This window comes from Ambystoma mexicanum, chromosome 8 (genome assembly GCF_040938575.1).
Source record: "Ambystoma mexicanum isolate Mex_15411 chromosome 8, UKY_AmexF1_1, whole genome shotgun sequence".
Classification (NCBI taxonomy): domain Eukaryota; kingdom Metazoa; phylum Chordata; class Amphibia; order Caudata; family Ambystomatidae; genus Ambystoma; species Ambystoma mexicanum.
This window is the reverse complement of record NC_090929.1, coordinates 1,149,660,033-1,149,677,597: the sequence shown is the minus strand read 5'-3', so window position 1 is coordinate 1,149,677,597 and position 17,565 is coordinate 1,149,660,033. Positions and strand designations below refer to the sequence as shown.

The 17,565-nt window shown below is 45.3% G+C and overlaps 1 protein-coding gene across 8 annotated transcripts in view; it reads right to left on the bottom strand.

The window, feature by feature from the left end:
* Positions 1-17,565, bottom strand: part of ANK3 (ankyrin 3) — a 2,768,233-nt gene that overhangs the window by 569,917 nt on the left and 2,180,751 nt on the right. For 6 of the 8 annotated variants that reach the window (XM_069611216.1, XM_069611217.1, XM_069611211.1 and 3 more), the window contains one exon: positions 11,596-11,820. In XM_069611216.1, coding sequence (XP_069467317.1) covers positions 11,596-11,820 — 225 coding nt within the window. Of the gene's footprint in view, positions 1-11,036; positions 11,136-11,595; positions 11,821-17,565 lie in introns of all 8 variants that reach the window. The other 2 variants (XM_069611214.1, XM_069611215.1) reach the window with 1 other exon arrangement.

Below are 17,565 nucleotides of genomic sequence, written 5' to 3'. Positions count from 1 at the left end.
ACTATAGAAAGAAATGCGTCATTAACAATGTCTTGAAACGTAGATGATTTGTCATTGCTCTAATACGAAGGGGTATAGAATTCCAAAGTCTGGCCAAACAATACAAAAAGTTATGTTTGCTTATGCATGCCATTATACATTTTGGTGCTATATGCAGGAGTTGTGTTTCAGATATGAGAGAGTGGGGGTGAATGCTTACTAAATTAATGACTGCGAGATAGAAGTGTAAGTCCATTAAAGTCTCCAGTGAGCCAAACTGAGGGCCTTGAGGTGGACTCCACAGGCGGCCAATGGATCAGTGTCACTGCTGGGAAAATACGCTCTGTGCATATGCACTATGCAGTCACTGCAGGCAAGAAAGGCGAGGTCTAGGGATCCCCAAATGTGCACTGTACATGTAATCCAAAATCCATCTAGGGCCAAAATGTCCTGGACTCTGCCCTGGAAAATTAGGTAGGGAAGGCTTTCTTTATAACTTTAGGAGTGAAAGAGTCCTCCTTAATAATGGAGGCCACATGAGGAACCAATGCCAGGTCTTGGTCAATCTTGATATTAAGATTTTCTTTATGACTGGAGATGGCTAATGGGAGGGTCCCGCCTACTGAGGCTAATAACTGAAAAACCAAGCATTTTCAATCTTGTCCAAAACCAGGATTTCAGTTTTGTTGCGGTCAATTTTCAGACGATTACCCATCCTCAAGTGGTCTGCTGCTAGTAAACTAGCCGGTCAAATAGCACAGCGAGTCGAGCGCTCGCTTTGGAATCCATGCAGAGCCTGCTGACGCAGGTTTGAATCCCGCAGGGCCAAACTCAGCCTTTCATCCTTCCGAGATCGATAAATGAGCACCACACACCGTGGGTAATAATAAGCAGCGCTCAGATACCTGAGGGTTTGTAGCGCTGTAAAAATGCTAAATTATTATTGAACTGATAAAGAAGGTGGTATTTCACTATAAGAGGATGTCTCTAAGATCAGTTGTGTATCATCTGCGTAGTTATTATACAGTGACTCCATAATATCTAGCTAGCGGGATTAGAGGTGCAAGGCAAATATAATGGGTGGTAGGACTGGACCCTGTGGTACTCTGCAGTCTGATTCCTAAGGTTCAGAGTAAAAAGTAGGAGGTAGTGCTGAAACAAAATACTTAACTTAAATCTGTTTTCCGACAGCTGACCCACTTAAATCTGCATGACAAAGTGGAATAGCTAACAGAATTGGTAACAGTGATAAAGGCCGCAGAAAAATACCAAAGGGACAAATGCTAAAAAATAACTTGCAAGCATTGCTGTGAAACTCAAGAGTATCACTGTGGCACACAAAAGAGAGCATGTTCTACACATCCATTAGCAGTCTAAGAAAATCACACATAAAATGTGGGTATAGACTGATGCAGCTGTCTAATGCTGTGGAAGAGATAGAGTACACACAGAACGGGCACTATGACAATAACTACTGCAGTTCTCAAACAATGGAGGAGAAAGAAAAACACTGAGGAGCAGAGTGCTTTTAAGTGGTCCTTATCCAAAGATTGTGCATTCTCAAGTGTCTTATGCACATATGGCACATAATAAAATGCTAAATAAGTAAATTAATAGTTACTCACCATAGTGACTAACATACTGTAAATCCATGGTCCCCTTTCCTTCATACTGCATGGCCGTCCCTCGCTAGGGATGGGAGAAGGAACCTGTTTCACCAGAAAAAATCTTCTTCCCCTTTAAATTTAAAGGCGTACGGGGGTGCAGCCCTGGGAGCATGCGCTTCCCTGACTCCGCCCACTGGTGCCACTACTCAGTCCCCATTGGCGCGTTGACAATATTTAACATTGTCTAATGACACCAGTATTATTAGGGGTGGCGTATGGAGGAGAGGGGACTATGGACTAAGAGCACGTTAGTCCCCTTTCCTCCATACTACAAGGAACCCCAGGGTGGAGAGGAGACCATCCCTAAGCAAACAGGGTCCTTAGAACTGCCTGTCTGAAGGCCGCGTCTGACTTAGAGCCGTCATCCAAACAGTAATGCTTACAGAAAGCCAAATGGGTGTCCCAGGTGGCCATCCGGCTGATGACTTGCCACGGAACCTGCCGTTGTAAAGCATCAGCTGTGGCTTTGGCTCTGACAGCATGGGAGTGCATGTTAGCCAGCAGCGGCTTGTGCTGACCCTCGTAGGCTGCTTGATGGCTTCTTGATAGGCGGGTAGAGCCTGGACAGGCCCGCCAAATGTCTCCTGACTATCGGGCTGGAAGCGGAGAAGACCTCCTCCTCCGAATTTCTGTAGGCCCTTACGGCTGCTAGATAGGTGCGGGATATGTCCACCTGTACGCCTGAGTGCACAAGGTGTGCCCAGAAGTTGAGCCCATCAACCAGCGTGCCCCTAGAGTCTGCCCAATGACAGAACCTAGTCCATTTACTCTTGTATTGGCTCCTGGTAGTCTTGCTCCTGGCACTCTAAATGATTTCCAGGTTAGCCTGTGATAGGCTCAGATGCTTGAGCAAGCCCTGCTCAGGAACCTAGCTGTGAGGGCTAACTTCCGTGGGGTGTGGTGGATGACCCTTCCCCCCCTGCTGGGCCAGAAGATGAGCTGGCCCCATTGGAAGGTGGATGGGTGGTCTGTCTGTGAGGCTGAGAAATCCGGAGAACCGCAGTCTCGCCGCCCACCATGGAGTCATCAGAATGATGCTGAGGTGACAAGATTCCTTTATCTTGCGGATCACCCTGTGGACCAGGGGTGTGGGAGGGATGGCATATGCTGTCATGCCGTGCCATTGTAGCTGGAATGCGTCGCCCAAGGAGCAGGGGCCCTGTCCCTGCCAGAACACGAACTGTTGCCACTTCCTGTTGTCCCATGATGCAAACAGATACACTTGAGGATGCCCCGATCTGCTGAAGATCTCCAGCAGCACCTGGTCGTTCAATTGCCACTCATGATTGTCTGCTCCCAGTCTGCTGAGCCTGTCCACCTGCAAGTTGGACTAGCCCGGAAGGTGGACAGCCATGAGGTAGATGATGTTCTCCGGGGCCCATTCCTACATGCTGACTGCTAAGCTGCACAGTGGCGGGGATCCCCCTGCTAGTTGACATAGTACATGCTGGTGGAGTTGCCAGTCTGGATAAGGATGGTCTTGCCCACAATTAGCAGAAGGAAAGCTTTGAGAGCTAGCCAAATGGCCTTCAGCTCCAGCCAGTTGGTATGAGACTCCTGCTCCTGCTGGGTCCAGACTCCATGGACGCTGTGGCTGTCCATAGTGGCCCCCCCAGACTTCCAGAGAGGAGTCTGTAGTGATGGTGATTTACGGGCCGCCAGCCTGAAGGGCTTGCCCGTCCGCAGGTTGCAGTCCCTGGACCACCATGTGAGGTCCGAGTGGAGAGAAGGAGGGATACTGACCGGCTCCGCTTGGGAGCCCTTCTCCTGATTCCATGAGGCTGCAAAGTGCAGCTGTAATCTCCTCATCCTGAGTCTTGTGTGGGGCACGGCCAGTAGGACCTCTGCCATGATACCTAATAAGTGTTGGTACCACCAGGCTGAGGTCACTGCTCTGGTAAGGAAAGTGAGCAGTGGCTCTCCTGATGGCCGTGACCTTGTCCTCTGAGGGAAAGACTCTATCGGAGCGTGTGTCCCAAATGAGGCCCAGGAAGGTCAGGCTCTGTGTAGGCTGCAGCTGAGACTTCTTGAGTTTGATTGTAAACCCCAGGTCGTGGAGTGTCTTCATAAGTGTGGAGAAAGTGTGGCTAACCGCCTCTGAAGATCTCGCACTGATGAGCCAGTCGTCGAGGTACGGGTAGACATGCTGGCCCTTGGCCCTGAGGAGAGCTGCCACTGCATTCATGAGCCTGGTAAAAACCCTGGGGGCTGAGTTGAGGCCAAAGGGTAGCACCTTGTATTGGAAATGGCAACCCATGATCCTGAAGCGCTGGAAGGAGCGATGTGGTTGCCAAATCGGGACGTGTAGATAAGCGTCCTTCAGATTCAGGGAGCACATCCAGTCTCCCTTGTCTAGTGTCTTCACAATAAGTGCTTGCGTAACCATCTTGAATTTTTGAAGTGGGAGGGAGAGGTTGAGGTTGTATAGGTCCAACACAACTCTCAGGCCAGCCTGGTTATTCTGTTGTATGGCGAAAATCCTGGAATTAAAGCCCAATCCTCTATGGGAGGCTGGGACTTCTTCCACTGCCTGGCTCTCGACAAGCAACCGAAATTCTGCCAACAGAGTTTCTGTCTCAATCTGTGGGAGTGGAGGGGTGGAGGGAGCAGAGGGAGGAACCGGTAGGCGGTACCCCGAGGATACTACAGTGAGCATCCAGGGGTCCGAAACGTTCTGGTATCAAAAATACACGTGAAAGGCAGACCTGCCCCCAACTGGAGACACGTGGACCCGAAGGGACGTGCCATGCTTTCTTTCCCTCTGAGGCTGCTGCTTAGCAGGGGGACTGGAAAAAGCCCTCGCCACTCCCCCTTTTGTTGTTTGCGCCTGTGCTGACTCGGAGAATGGTCAGGCTGCCTCGACCTCTGTTCCTGGAAGCCACAAACCCGTTGAAAACAACCACCCCTTATCAGAGCGTTGATGTGACTGGGTGTACGCCATGGGCGTAGACTTCATTAGGATAGATAAAGACTTCTAAGTTTGCAAGCTGTTCTTCTTTTTATCCAATTCCTTATTGGTGGTAGAGTGAAAGAGGTCACTACCGTCGAATGGAAGGTCCAATATGTGTTCCTGGACATCACGGTTAAACTTAGTAGCCCAAAGCCAGGCAGTTCTCCTAATGTCCGTGGCAATGCATATAGCCCGGCCAGAGGCATCGACGTGGGCCACGGTGGACTCCATGATGTCCTGCGCCACCAGTTTGGCCTCTTCTAGCCCTGCCTTGAAGCGTGCTTGGCTCTGAACCAGAAGTTCTGGAAGGAACTTTTCCCGCCAAAGCCTCTGGTTAACGGCTGCCAGCATGGCACCAGCGCTGGATTGACAAAGGTGTATTGAGGTGTTGGAGTACAGCTTCTTCCTGTACGCCTCTAAGATCTTCTCCTCCTTGCTAGCAGCTCAGGGGAGGAGGTGGCCGAGGACGACTGAGACTTCGAGTAGAGTGATGCCACAGCAATCACCGAAGAGTGTGGTTGAGGATGAGCTGACAGTAAGAGTGGATCCCCCTCCATCTCCCTATATTTGAGTTGAGGTGCTGATTGACAGGCTGAGCCGAGTGTGGCTTGAGCCACCCCTTCTTGGCCAAAGCAACAACGTCCTTCTGCATCGGGATCCCCGTTCTGTTAGGGGGACATAGAGTGAGGACTTCTGCCAAAACACCTCCCTCCGGCTGTTCGACCTCCGGTTGAGGAAGCCCCAAATATTCCGCCAAACGTGCAAGTTGTTCATGGGAGGCCTTGGCTGACGATGGTGTGTCTTGGTGGTCCTCCTCATCTGTGTCCGCCAGGGTGTCTGGATGGTCCGGGGCGGGTGGAGGAGTACTGGGCACCGTGGGCTACGGTGTAGGAACCAGAGCCGGTGGCTGTTGCGGAGGCTGGTGCGGAACCGCCTCTAGTGTGGGAGGTAGGGGAGCTGGAATCAAAGGATCCGGCTGGGGCAGCAGGGGCTGCACTGGGGCCTGTGGTGACAGAGCCATAGGAGGAATGACTATGGGCGTTGGTGGAGTGACCGGAGGGAGCATGTCCCTGATAGCATCCCGAAGGATGGTCCCCATCTAAGAAGTTTGCATCAGCACAAGGAACCTTTCGTAGAACTGGTCTTCGGAGGCTGGTGAGGTGGCAGGTGATATTGACATAGTGGCTGGCAGCTGCTGGGGCCGGAACGCACTCTGTCTCGGTTGCAGGGGAAACCTGCCCTGCACTGCTGATGGATAAACAGTAGGCCATGTACATGGTTGACACCAGTCCCACCTTGAAACTCGTTCTCCCGCTTCTCCGTTCCTAGGAGTGGCATCAGGTGAGTGGCCATGTTATCTTGCACAGCAGCCATTTTGTCAAGCTGTGCGCCACCTGCCGAGGTCATGGTGCTTGGCTCCCTGGGCCGAGCCTCATTTCAGAATCTTGGCACTGGAGCATGAGACCTACTCTGCACCTCAGGCCAGGCCTGAAAGGCTTATTTCCTTCAGCATTATCGCCGGTATGCTGCACGCAGGCATCCCCTTGGACATTAGACAGGTACTTGGGTGTTGCCCCTCGGGTGTACACCTAGAAAAAGAACCTTGCGGTCCCTCAGCCCTGTGCCCGGAAGGACCTGATGACCCCTCGGCCGTGAGGCCAGTAGCTGGACTAGCCTTGGTACATGTGCTGGTGCGAGAACCAGAAAGGTTCCTCCCGCTTGGGTGTTTCCTTGGGAAAGAGTCACCCTTACGGGGTGCGATGGAAAACAGCGGCCCTCCCTTGGGCCTCGATCTCTATCTGATGGAGTCCTTCACGTCCTCTGGAGGTGACCTTTCCAAGAGCTCCATCAACCGACGTAATCGGTTGATCAATGTATGTGGAGTAAGTGCGTCCCAAGCAGTACAACTTTCCCAGCTGTGGTTGGGGCCAAGGCAGAGGAGGCAAAGAGCGTGGAGGTCGGATGTAGTGAAGAGCCCCACGCAGGCTACACACCTGCTGAAGCCTGCTGAAGTTGACATGCACCGGGGAGGAGAGTGGCGCCGGAGGACCAAGTACCTGATTGACAAAAAGAAGACAAAAAGATAGAAGAAAGAATCCGGGGAAGAGCGCGTGGTATTACATACCAAACCCAGGAGCGCTGGTGAAATCGGCCCGTTCCCGTAGACGCGGAAAAGGGGACTGAGGAGTGGCGCTGTTGAGCAGAGTCAGGGGAGCGCATTCTCCCAGGGCCACACAACCCACGCGACTCGAAATTTAAAGAGAAAGAAGGTTTTTTTATGGGGAAAAAGGTTCTGTCTTCCGTCTCTAGCGAGCGATGCCCTTGCAGTATGGAGGAAAGGGGGCCAGACTTAAGAGTATGTGTGGCTGTTGCCTCCAGCATACCGTGGTTGCTGCTACATGGGCTGGTGCTTGCCGCAGAATTGCCCAGTTTTTACTTTAACCTTTGTATACAGGGCCTAGATTTGTCACGCGATCATAATAATTAATATTGGAAATATCTAGACAGAACAAGTGGCTAGGATGACTAACATTAATACATTTGTTTTGTATCAAAAAACTATGATTGTAGTGCCAAAATCAAGCAGTGAGTGAGTAACGTAATATGGTAATACCCTGAATGCGAGGAGAAGTTCACTGATCTACAAGAAATTATGTCTGAACAAGAAACTAATGTCATGCTCGAAAGAATGACTGGCTGTAGATTATCTGATAACAAACGACATGTACGAAAACGTAGGCTCCTGTCCCATGTCCAAAAATAGTTTAGGAAGCATCCAAAAGCTAGGGAAGCAGAGGAAAAAACAAAATAAAACATTTTAGAAATGTTATATTTTGGTGCCAAATACAGAACATAGACACGTTGTTTGCATGCATTCGGATCATGAATAGAAAGCACCTAATGTCACTTTGTGTACACATATAGTAAGACAATATGAATGTGCGAATTATTTTTCTGTGAACTGTGGAACACAACATCGCAAGTACAAGCAAACAAAACACCAAAGGCCTTACAGGAGCCGCAATTTGGTATCACAGAAGGGGGTGCAAGATCCCTTCTGTAATACTGACAAAAACAGAGACCACAAAAATAGAGACCACAAAAACAGAGACCCTGTATTAACGTGGTGGTACTTCATTTGCACTGAGCTGTGGCCCAACTCAAATAAGGGAAGCTTTATTGCAAGTGCACAAGCTTTCTATCAACAACGCATGCACTCTGGAAATCAGGTTCCGAGGTGCCGAATACAGCCACAGTTTGTTGTTTGTCCTTTAGGATACAGAATATGGGGTCACTGGGATCATATTGGTCATCTTCTCCCTGTTACAGACTGTCCGCTTCTGCATAGACCAGAGAGCACTTACACCAGCACTGACAGTGCAGCAGAAGCCATGTTGGCAGTACTACTGAAGGTGCGCCATCTGTCCAAGTTCACACAGTGGTTCACATGCCAGTCCTATGATAGTGTGTTACGTTGTTTCCAGGTTCTGGGTCTTTGCTTGCAAATGTTTTTTTCCTTTGGTCGGTGGGGTGCAACTGCAGCCGCAGGGGCCAGTGTGCACATGAGTCTTGCTTGGCAAGGAATCAAATGTTTGATTCTATAATAGATCAAGCATTGGCCTTTTGCCTAGGTATGGCTAGGCACTGATAAACGTACTACCAGGCCATAAGATAGCAACAGCTGGAAAATGGAATGATGAGCTTGGTACATGGTATCAATACATGACGAATTCCTTTCAAATACCTCAAGCCAAAACTGGTGGCTTTGTCATTGCTTGTTTTTAAAAGGACTTCAGTACATGGAAGAGATGTAAACCGTGTAACTGAAGGCATTCTTGGTCAAGACATTAACTCTCAGCAGACTGCTCGGAAATAATACTGGCAGGCTAAAGTGTGATCTTACTGCTTAATAGAACTAACTAAAAAAGAGCCTAGGAGGATGTTTTTTGGGGTGGGTGGCAGGTAGTGTGTGGTGGGTGAGAATGGCTATACGAATTTGCATTGTCATGGGCACTCAATGGGTAAGTAAATAACCAAACACCACCCAAAACCTGTGTGCCATCCATCACGTTATCTACCTCCTACCTGTACTTCAATGCAATAGTTTTGGCTTATAGGTGGTGCTTCACCGACAGAGTGACACTGTACACCGGGACAGCCACGGACGCACCAGCCTAACCAGCACAGTGGGAAAATCCAGCCCAAGAACTAATAGACGGGGCTCAAATATTAATCTGAAAAGGACCCTTGAGGTCAAAACACGTGTCGGCTGACCACTTAAGACAATCTGTCTTCCTTACACTAATAAAACCACAATTGGTTTCGCAAAACTTTTGTTGTAGATATCCATCTTTCCAATTAATAGTGCAAGGTATCCGGGACCAAACTGCTCTCTTCACAAAAGGAGGTGTGGGCAGCATCTTCACTTACCCGTGACCACACAGCTAAAACCAAACTCAGATAACGATAGAGTGAAGAAGCGCAAGAGGAGTTTCACGCCTAGGGCCCGATCTTTCTGTGTACGACTACTATGTTAACCAACAAAATAATATGATTCTTCTTCAAAGCCTGGACAGAAGTATCCTGTGCCTTCATTAGGCTTGCACATATTTTGCCTTCAGTGCTACACGATCCTCTTTCAGGAAGTTGTCAGACGCAATTGAGAGCAATTAACAGCAAGAAAACTTGAGTGTAATGCAGGCTGCTCTACAGCGATCGAACTCAATTCAACCGCGACGTAAAAAGCTTCAGACAGAACCACATCGAGCATAGTAGATAAACATAAATCACAGGGGTGCAAATGCAAATAATTTGAAAAGAGGGTCAAACACTCAATGAAATAACAACAATATCATTGTTATTACACCTGCCCACAAAGGAGAAGTAGACCTACAAAACAGTGTCTAATTACAGGAAGCAAACAGCTGAAAATACCACACCAAGCTACGTGGGAACCCAACCAACAAATACCTAGAGCACAGAAGGGAATCGTCAAAAGATCACTTGCCAAAATAAAAGAGCATCTCATGGATGCAATTCAAAGGGACACACAATGTAGTCCCTTTTACGTGCTTTCCTAAATACACAAAGAAAACAGCAAAGACACCCTCTCATTTCAGGTGTTCACAGCTATTGGTTGGATAAAAAACCTATTACAAGTCCTCCCAAAGATATCATCCATCTAAACACACCTAAGTTAACATTAACATGTAACAGAGTTCATGTCACTGGGCCCCCTCCAGTAAGAGCAATATCAGACATACCATGGACGTGCAATCTCCCTACTCCAACATTTCTGGCCATGATGGAGTTTGGGAATTCTGGAACAGCAAGATCCATTCAAGAAGTCTATAACCTGATTTCATTTAATTAACTTATAATTATGTTTTATTTGATAAAACAAAATCTACAAACTGCCATCTAACCCTCTTTTCTTACATGTAATTGCTCTGATTCTCAGCAGACAATAGAAACAAGAAATCAATGTCACTCCCCACATTCCTTTACTTAGCAAATATGCAGGCTAGCACTAGACTTCCTTTTCACACAAATTCAAAATATAATCGGTCCCCTCTTCCTTATTAAGGGAATAGCTGCTTTGGGTGCATGAAAACCATCCGGTGAGGGACCCAGTAAGCATTGAAAAGTAGCAATGAAGCTGTTAATGACCTAAAAAGGTTATCATTCTTCGAAAAGCGCTGCTGTTTTTTACTTTTACGTTTTTTTAAAAACGTACTTTTATACCATGGAAAAAGTCTGACTAGCTGGTTGCATTACAGGTAAGTTATCCAAAGTATAACCTTTGATAAAAGTAAAGGGTTTGTGTATTGTACCCTTTTTTTCAAATTATTAAGCATGATGGTATTGCTTTCAGATCTGAAGATGAGATTTATATCCTATTTTTGATACTTATAGAAATTGACCATTATGGCGGTCATTCAATGCAAAAAAGTATAGAAATCTGATTGGCTGATCCGTCCATCCAAATTTATGTTACCCATGAGGCTCACATAGAGGTGGCTAATAAGAATACACAAGACAGCCCTTTGTAAAATAAAGGGTGTTTTGTGGGGCATTGCTTGCGATTTACGTTGGATCAAAGCATGCGAATACCTTCTCTGCAACAGAATTGAAATTAAATGACTATCACTCGATGCTAAAATGCATTTGATATGGTTGCAACAGTCGCCTTTAAAAAACAAACAAACGAATAGCAATTATGAAAGCAGAATGCTTGCAGTGGAATAGACATGCCTATAAGCACAGGACAGTCAGCAGAGCTATAAAAGGTGAAGCCACTATGATTTGCCTTTCAGTGACATAACTCAACTGAAAGTGGTAGAAAAGATAAAAGGAAAACCATGGGAATGACAAAAAAAAAACTGAAACATAAATGTCAGACATTCTGCATCTCTCCTTCCGGAAATACAGCATCCTACCCAATAAATTTTGTTCCATGCGGCCCAAGCTGCAGGATTCGGCCAACCAAGCTCTCCCCTTCATGTAGAGGGGGAAGATTGGTAGGAAGGTGCAGTTTACTGAATAACATCCATGCAGCAGGAAGAGAAAATAAGAAGGGGATATTAGGAACAAACTGTCACTCTGACAGGACCTACAGTTTTCAACATGGCGCCACTCACAGTAAAGAACAAATGTTTTAGTAAGTATATTCATGTATACCAAATCATGGTGGGCTTTCCATTTACAATATTTTAAAGAACGATGTCAGCTTTCATGTTTAACAGAAGGATCACATTTTCTGAATGTAAATCAGTTCTAACCAGTATATCCAGCCAGGATCTTGTGAAGGTTATCCATAAAGGCCTACTTGGGTGAGTGAGCGGAGGTTAATCATCCAGCATACATAATGATGGTCTTGCCATCAGTAGAAGCAGAAGTTATGAAGTCCTGCCCCATGAGAAGCTATTCAAGCCCAAAGAGTAAATAAAATTAAAGCGCTGATGAGAAAGCCAACCACCCGGATCTGTTACTACTCACCCTAAGAATTGAGCCCCGGCAGGCCCCATTTCCACCAGTCTGCTGGCAAGTCCCTCTCCTTCGACCATCGGCGGTGGGGTGGCCAACTTGTGCCTCTTCACCAAGCGGCAGGTGATGCGCGTGGGTGCTGTGCACTTGCGAGGTGGGATAATAATCCTCATGCCGTTATGACGACTACCTCTCATCGAGCCCCCGCGGGCATCCACCATGAAACTAACAAGGAAGCTGTTGGCAAAGAAGAAAGACATCATTCCCATGCTTAGCCAAAGTAGACATCTTAATCCATTCTAGCTATAAGGAAGCAATGTTTAAAGTCAAAGGTCATGGAGAAGCAAAATCGTTTGCCCACTATCAAACTTTACTAATTAACTGAACTGTCAAACAACACTTTTCCAAATTAAAAGTGCAGTATTACAGGAAAAAAACATGACGAATTTGTAAATATTAGTCAATATTATGAAAACAATAAAAAATGCAAAAAACAGGTCTAGTTCATATGGTGGTTAATGTTAAGATACAAAGCGTTATGACGGTACAGCCGTAAGTGACAAGGACAATTGCAAAAAGAAACAAAATGCATAATATATTTACAAGTTAATAATAAACCATAGGAAGAAGCTGAAATAAGGAATTTGGGCAAAAATGAAAAAACCCAGGGTGGCAGAATTTTACAGAAAAGAATTATCACAAAACGTACTCAATACATGCAAGCAAGATTAGAACGTACGTTTGATGCAATGTTAAAATGTGACAAAACTGGAACTGTGCAAAGACACAATAAACTATGTTTTTATGGCAAGATAATAGTTCTCGTAATACGGTCCATCCAATCATGGTCTAATTTGATAGCCACATAAAAGAAACTGGAAGGTCTAGGGTCCAAAAATAGGCTAAACTTATACTAGCATTCTCAAATCAGGGATGTTATCTGGGTAACGCAAGGAGACGTGAAGAGTGGCTAATATTGAGGATTCACAAACGTACAGCTCCCAGAGGTCAAATTCTTCATGGACACAATGATGGTGCAGTGACTGTGGATGAACTAGTTGTCAAGCAAACATCCAGTGCAGTTATGATGCTAAGACTATGATTTCTAAGTGTGTCCTGGTTGACAGAGTCAAGTGAATTTCAGTATAGACTTGACAACCTTCCAGTTTGTCTTGGACACACAAAAGAACAGGGCCTGGACGAGAGAGGCAACAATGACTATTGGAAGGAATTTGGCCACCAAACAACTCATCAATCTTTCTCCGTAGACAATAAACCTGGAGGTTTAATGGGGTCTGGTTGCTGTTTCTGTCAGACTTCCACGAGATAAAAGTAAAGGGAATCACAAGGAGAGTGTGGGCAGGGTCTCTGTCAATGCCAATGAGGTCCTGGGTTCTTGGGCAGGGATATCACAGAAGCAGTATATTAATTGTGAAGTCGAAGCTACAAGGGAGCTCAGCCCCAGGGAAAACAGCAGCAGCCATTTTTGTCCACTTGGCCAAATACTGGGGTGAAATCGCTGGTCTGTCCTGGCCTTAGTATTGTAAGCTTTTAAAACTGATAGACCGCTGTTACCAGTTCAGCCAGAAAGTGCTACAATGTAGCCCAGTGAGTACAAGTGTAGGTCAAATAAAGGAGTTCTGCAAAACTGTAAACTCACTTTGAATTTTTCTTTTCCTCGATGACCTATTATTAGATACTTTAATTCAGAGTCCCAATTTTAGGGCACTGTTTTATGTGCACTATTTACTTTTCAATGCATTGCTTGCATATGTTTGTGTGTGCAAGTGCTAAACATGACACTTCATGCAAAGTGTTAGACGATAATATTGCTCAATGCAAGGTTTTTGTTTAAGAAGCTTCATGTTTGGATATCATGACAGCAGGTCCTTTTTAAACTCATGAATGTTACCTCCACTAAGCTACTTTTTTCCACTTATAACATAAAATTCCCTTCTCTGGAAATGTTCACTTGAGGTTTATGGTCCTTGGTAATTTCTGATATGTTATGATCAATTGGAATTGGTGCACATTAAGCTGAAATAAATAGACTTTGTTTTTGAAATATTGGTTTAAACGTGCCCACAGGTGTGCAATTTTTGTAGTAATATTGTCTTCATACATCGCACATTCTATATGTATGCTGATATCGGGGGTCCATTGGCAGCAGTGGTTAGTTGTGTTCTGTGTGCAGAGTAGGAACCTGCAGACGGATTCCAAGAGTAATGATTGAAAAGTAGTTCTACACGCATGCCACAGAAACTTTGGTGAACTGCAAACAACCTAATCACAATTTGAAATCTTGAGCACCAATAAAACTTTCCAGTTTAAGGAACTTGAATTGAGGATTCACTTGTTCTTTAGAAAACGGACGGGACACAATTTCCAGTGCTTGCTCACTGTACAAGATTCTTCCGACACACTGGTAATCCTCACAAAATTATTTTTAAAAAGGCCAGCTTAGTGAGTTAAGAATCCACTTCCAAGATCAAAATTCAATCTTCTGCTTACATGCTGATGCGGTATATGGAAGGGCTGACTATGTCGTTCAACACTCCACGGTTGAATACAACTACATTAGGCAATAGAAACAACTATTATGTAGACAGCAACAAAGTGAAAACACAGTGGTACCAGGTTAGCACTACATGGACATTCAATATATTACTATTTCAAATAATTTCATATCCCTAAAATTTGATGGCATGTGAATATATTCTAAGAATTATGTTTGTTGCCGTCTGGATGAGATAATTGCTTCCCCCATTTACTGGGCCTATGCAGGGACCTTGCTCAAATATTGCTCAGATAACATTGGAGATAACAGGTGGTTCACTCACAGTGTAGGAGTACCATTGAACCTCAAACAACATTTTTATAGTGTTTTTATTCGTCGGAAATCACAGCAAAACTGCCCATGCACAAGACATCCACTGGTTTAAAAAAAGAAGCTGAAGAGACCCTTTCAAGTGAAGGTAAATGCTATTTTAATTCTCAATCCACCTAGAGACTATGCGGCAAGAAGCAGGTCTGTTACCTATAGAACTAAAGGGAGAGCACATCTAACATGATCTTTGAGAAGATAGGCAGACAGATGAGGTCAGATTTAAGAAGATGCTCACTCAGGGCACTGAAAAGAAATTCCTTTCAGACAGCTCAGAATTTGGTTACCTGGATGTGACCTAAATCCTCGTGAGTACGAAATGTGAAGAGCAGCGAAAAGAAAAGAAAACAGTTAACACTGCTTCAAATATTCTATGCGTGAGAAAAAACGTAAATGCCAACATGTTATGTAATAATAAGGGTGAAACTTACACATTATACAAAAGTAAAAAAGGGGGAAGCCTACAGTTCCTGAGGGCAATGTTTGTGCAAATCGGTCACATTGTCCACAGATAACAATGCTTTTTGGACCCCAATGTATCCTCGATACTGGTCATACACGACTTTTCGAGGTGCTGTTTATGATTTTACCACTAGGTGTCGCCTTGCCATTCAACAGGGGTGAAAGCACCTGCACCTTCACGTGGTGGTCTTGGCCACAGGTACACTGAGTAGGAGGACACTGTGACACAGGCATCCTTCCAAGCACAAATGTGTTCAGATGCCCGTCACTCGCTGTAGTAGCAGTGGATACGGGGCTGAAAGCCTACCTGGTGAGCCTGTGATAGGATTGGGAACCAAGGTTTGAAACCTGATGTGAGCCTTAATAACTTGACAAACACCCTCCTGAACTGGGTCCCACGATTTCATCTGCCCCAGCATTAACTTCTACTGGTTCAATATATTGTACATTATACACCTGTGCTTTTCATTTATACCCTGATTTTTTTTTATCATAAATGTGTGACTGATAATGTGTACAGTATTACTTGTTTGTTATTTATTGATCCCCTCATTCTGAAACAGTACATACTGGATGCATGGGGCAAACTGTATTGGTATGGACTACATACCAAGTGCACATTTTCACGTTATTAGCACTTGGGTAAAGTTTGCCCTATTTCTATAAACACTGGGACATATTGGAAAACTGTTGCACCATGACAAAAGCAGATTGGCATGGTATAGACACCAGGGGAAAAAAAATCCCTAGTGCCAAAGAGATACATTTTTTATGCATTTTTGCACCAGAGCAAAGTTTGCCCTAGTGTTAATACCATTCGGTATTAGCACTAGTGCAAACTTTGCCCTGGTGCAAAAATGCATCGAAAATGTATCCTTTTTTAATTGTGTCCATGGTTTTACATAAAAAACGTACACATAAAATACAGTAAATAGTAATCAGTACAGTACAATAATTCACACATTAGAACCCTATACTGCCAAGTCCTTATAAATCAAAATATGAAGCACAATAAAATACCCTAGACGAAGTACAAAATAAAGCAATTATAAAAAAATATATATCTTTTTTGCCCTGGTGTTAATCCCATACCAAAATGCACTTGTCATGATGCAATGGTGTTCTAATATGTCCCAGTGTTTTTAGAAATAGGGTAGTTTGCCCTAGTGCTAATTACCATGCAACTTTCCATTTGCACTGGGGCAAAGTCTCTGTGATATGGCCCCTTGTGTACTCTGCCATCTTTTCGTAATAAAAAGACACTGCAGTTGCCAATGGCTTCCAATCAACTTTCTGAAGTATGTTTGGTGGCTGTTCTCAGCTAGCCTCTGTGGTCACAGATGTGGTGGGTGGACAGTCAATACCATATCTATTAAAGGTACAGAGTGGTTTGCTGAGCAGCTGCATACTTAATTTCCAAGCACCCGCAATGCAGCATTAAAAGTTGATAACCACAAGACAAGATGAGCAAAGTTGCACCCATTGGTACATGATTTATTGCCACTGCATAGCAGAATATGCTGCTACTCGGTGTTATCAAACAGGGAACTTTAAGTGATAGCATTGATACGTCACTGAAGGCATATTGAAATGGGACAACATTGGCTGCATACACTTAAGTGAAGAGCCCAGTCCCACTTGGTAGGGACCATCTTTTGGATTGCATTGTTTCATTAACTAGTTAAGACAAAGGGCAGAAATGTATACTATGCCAAACCTACACAAAGGGCAGCGAGTTACAAAAGAACAAATTGTTTACCTCTCCGTAATGTTCTTTCTGAAGATTATTCCTCATCTATAATATTCGTTTCCAGTGCAGCTGATCTTCTAAAACATTTCTGCCACAAGGGGGCACAGCTCAGCGCTGGCTCCACTCAATGCCACTACGCGCTAGACATGACGGCGGGTCCAGTATATATTGAGGCACTGAGGCACTGCCCAGCTATGTTCCACCCGCCCCCTACCCCTGTACCCCCCCAAGTTCACTGACGCTGAAGTAGCATGGAACCAAAGGTGCACTAGCTATAGGACAAGTAGGGCAGGTGGGAGGGCTACGAGGAATCTGTGGGAGGAACATCCATCAAAAAGTACATTACTGAGAGGTAATTAATTTTCTCTTCTAATGGATTCCTTCCTCCCGCGTATTCCTCATCCATGGTAGACTCCCCTAGCAATTTGTGGATCGGGAGAAGGGAGGAGACCAAGAGGACACCAACTAAATCAGAAAACTCTGGAGGACAGCCTTGGCAAAGTGGGCTTCCGGTGCTGAAATTGAATCCAAGCAGTAATGCAAAAGTTTGAAGAGAAGCCCATATATCTGCTTGGCAAAGGTTCAAGGCAGGGGCCCCCTCTCTGTATGGTTGAGGTGGAGTCAGACCTCTGGTAGAATGAGTCCGAAGACCTTCAAGCATGTCTTTCCCAGTCAGATCATATTATTCGGAGATGCAGAGAATGATCCACATTGAAAGGGCCTGTTTGGTAATAGCACTGCCAGCATAGGCAAGAGCATCCCTCACAAAAAGCTGGTCATCTTTCTAGTAGCTGATAACCTGCACCGGATTCAGACGATGGTATCATTCCTCTACCTTGGAAGGATGGGGCACTGGAAAATAGAGAACAACTGGAGTTCACTCACA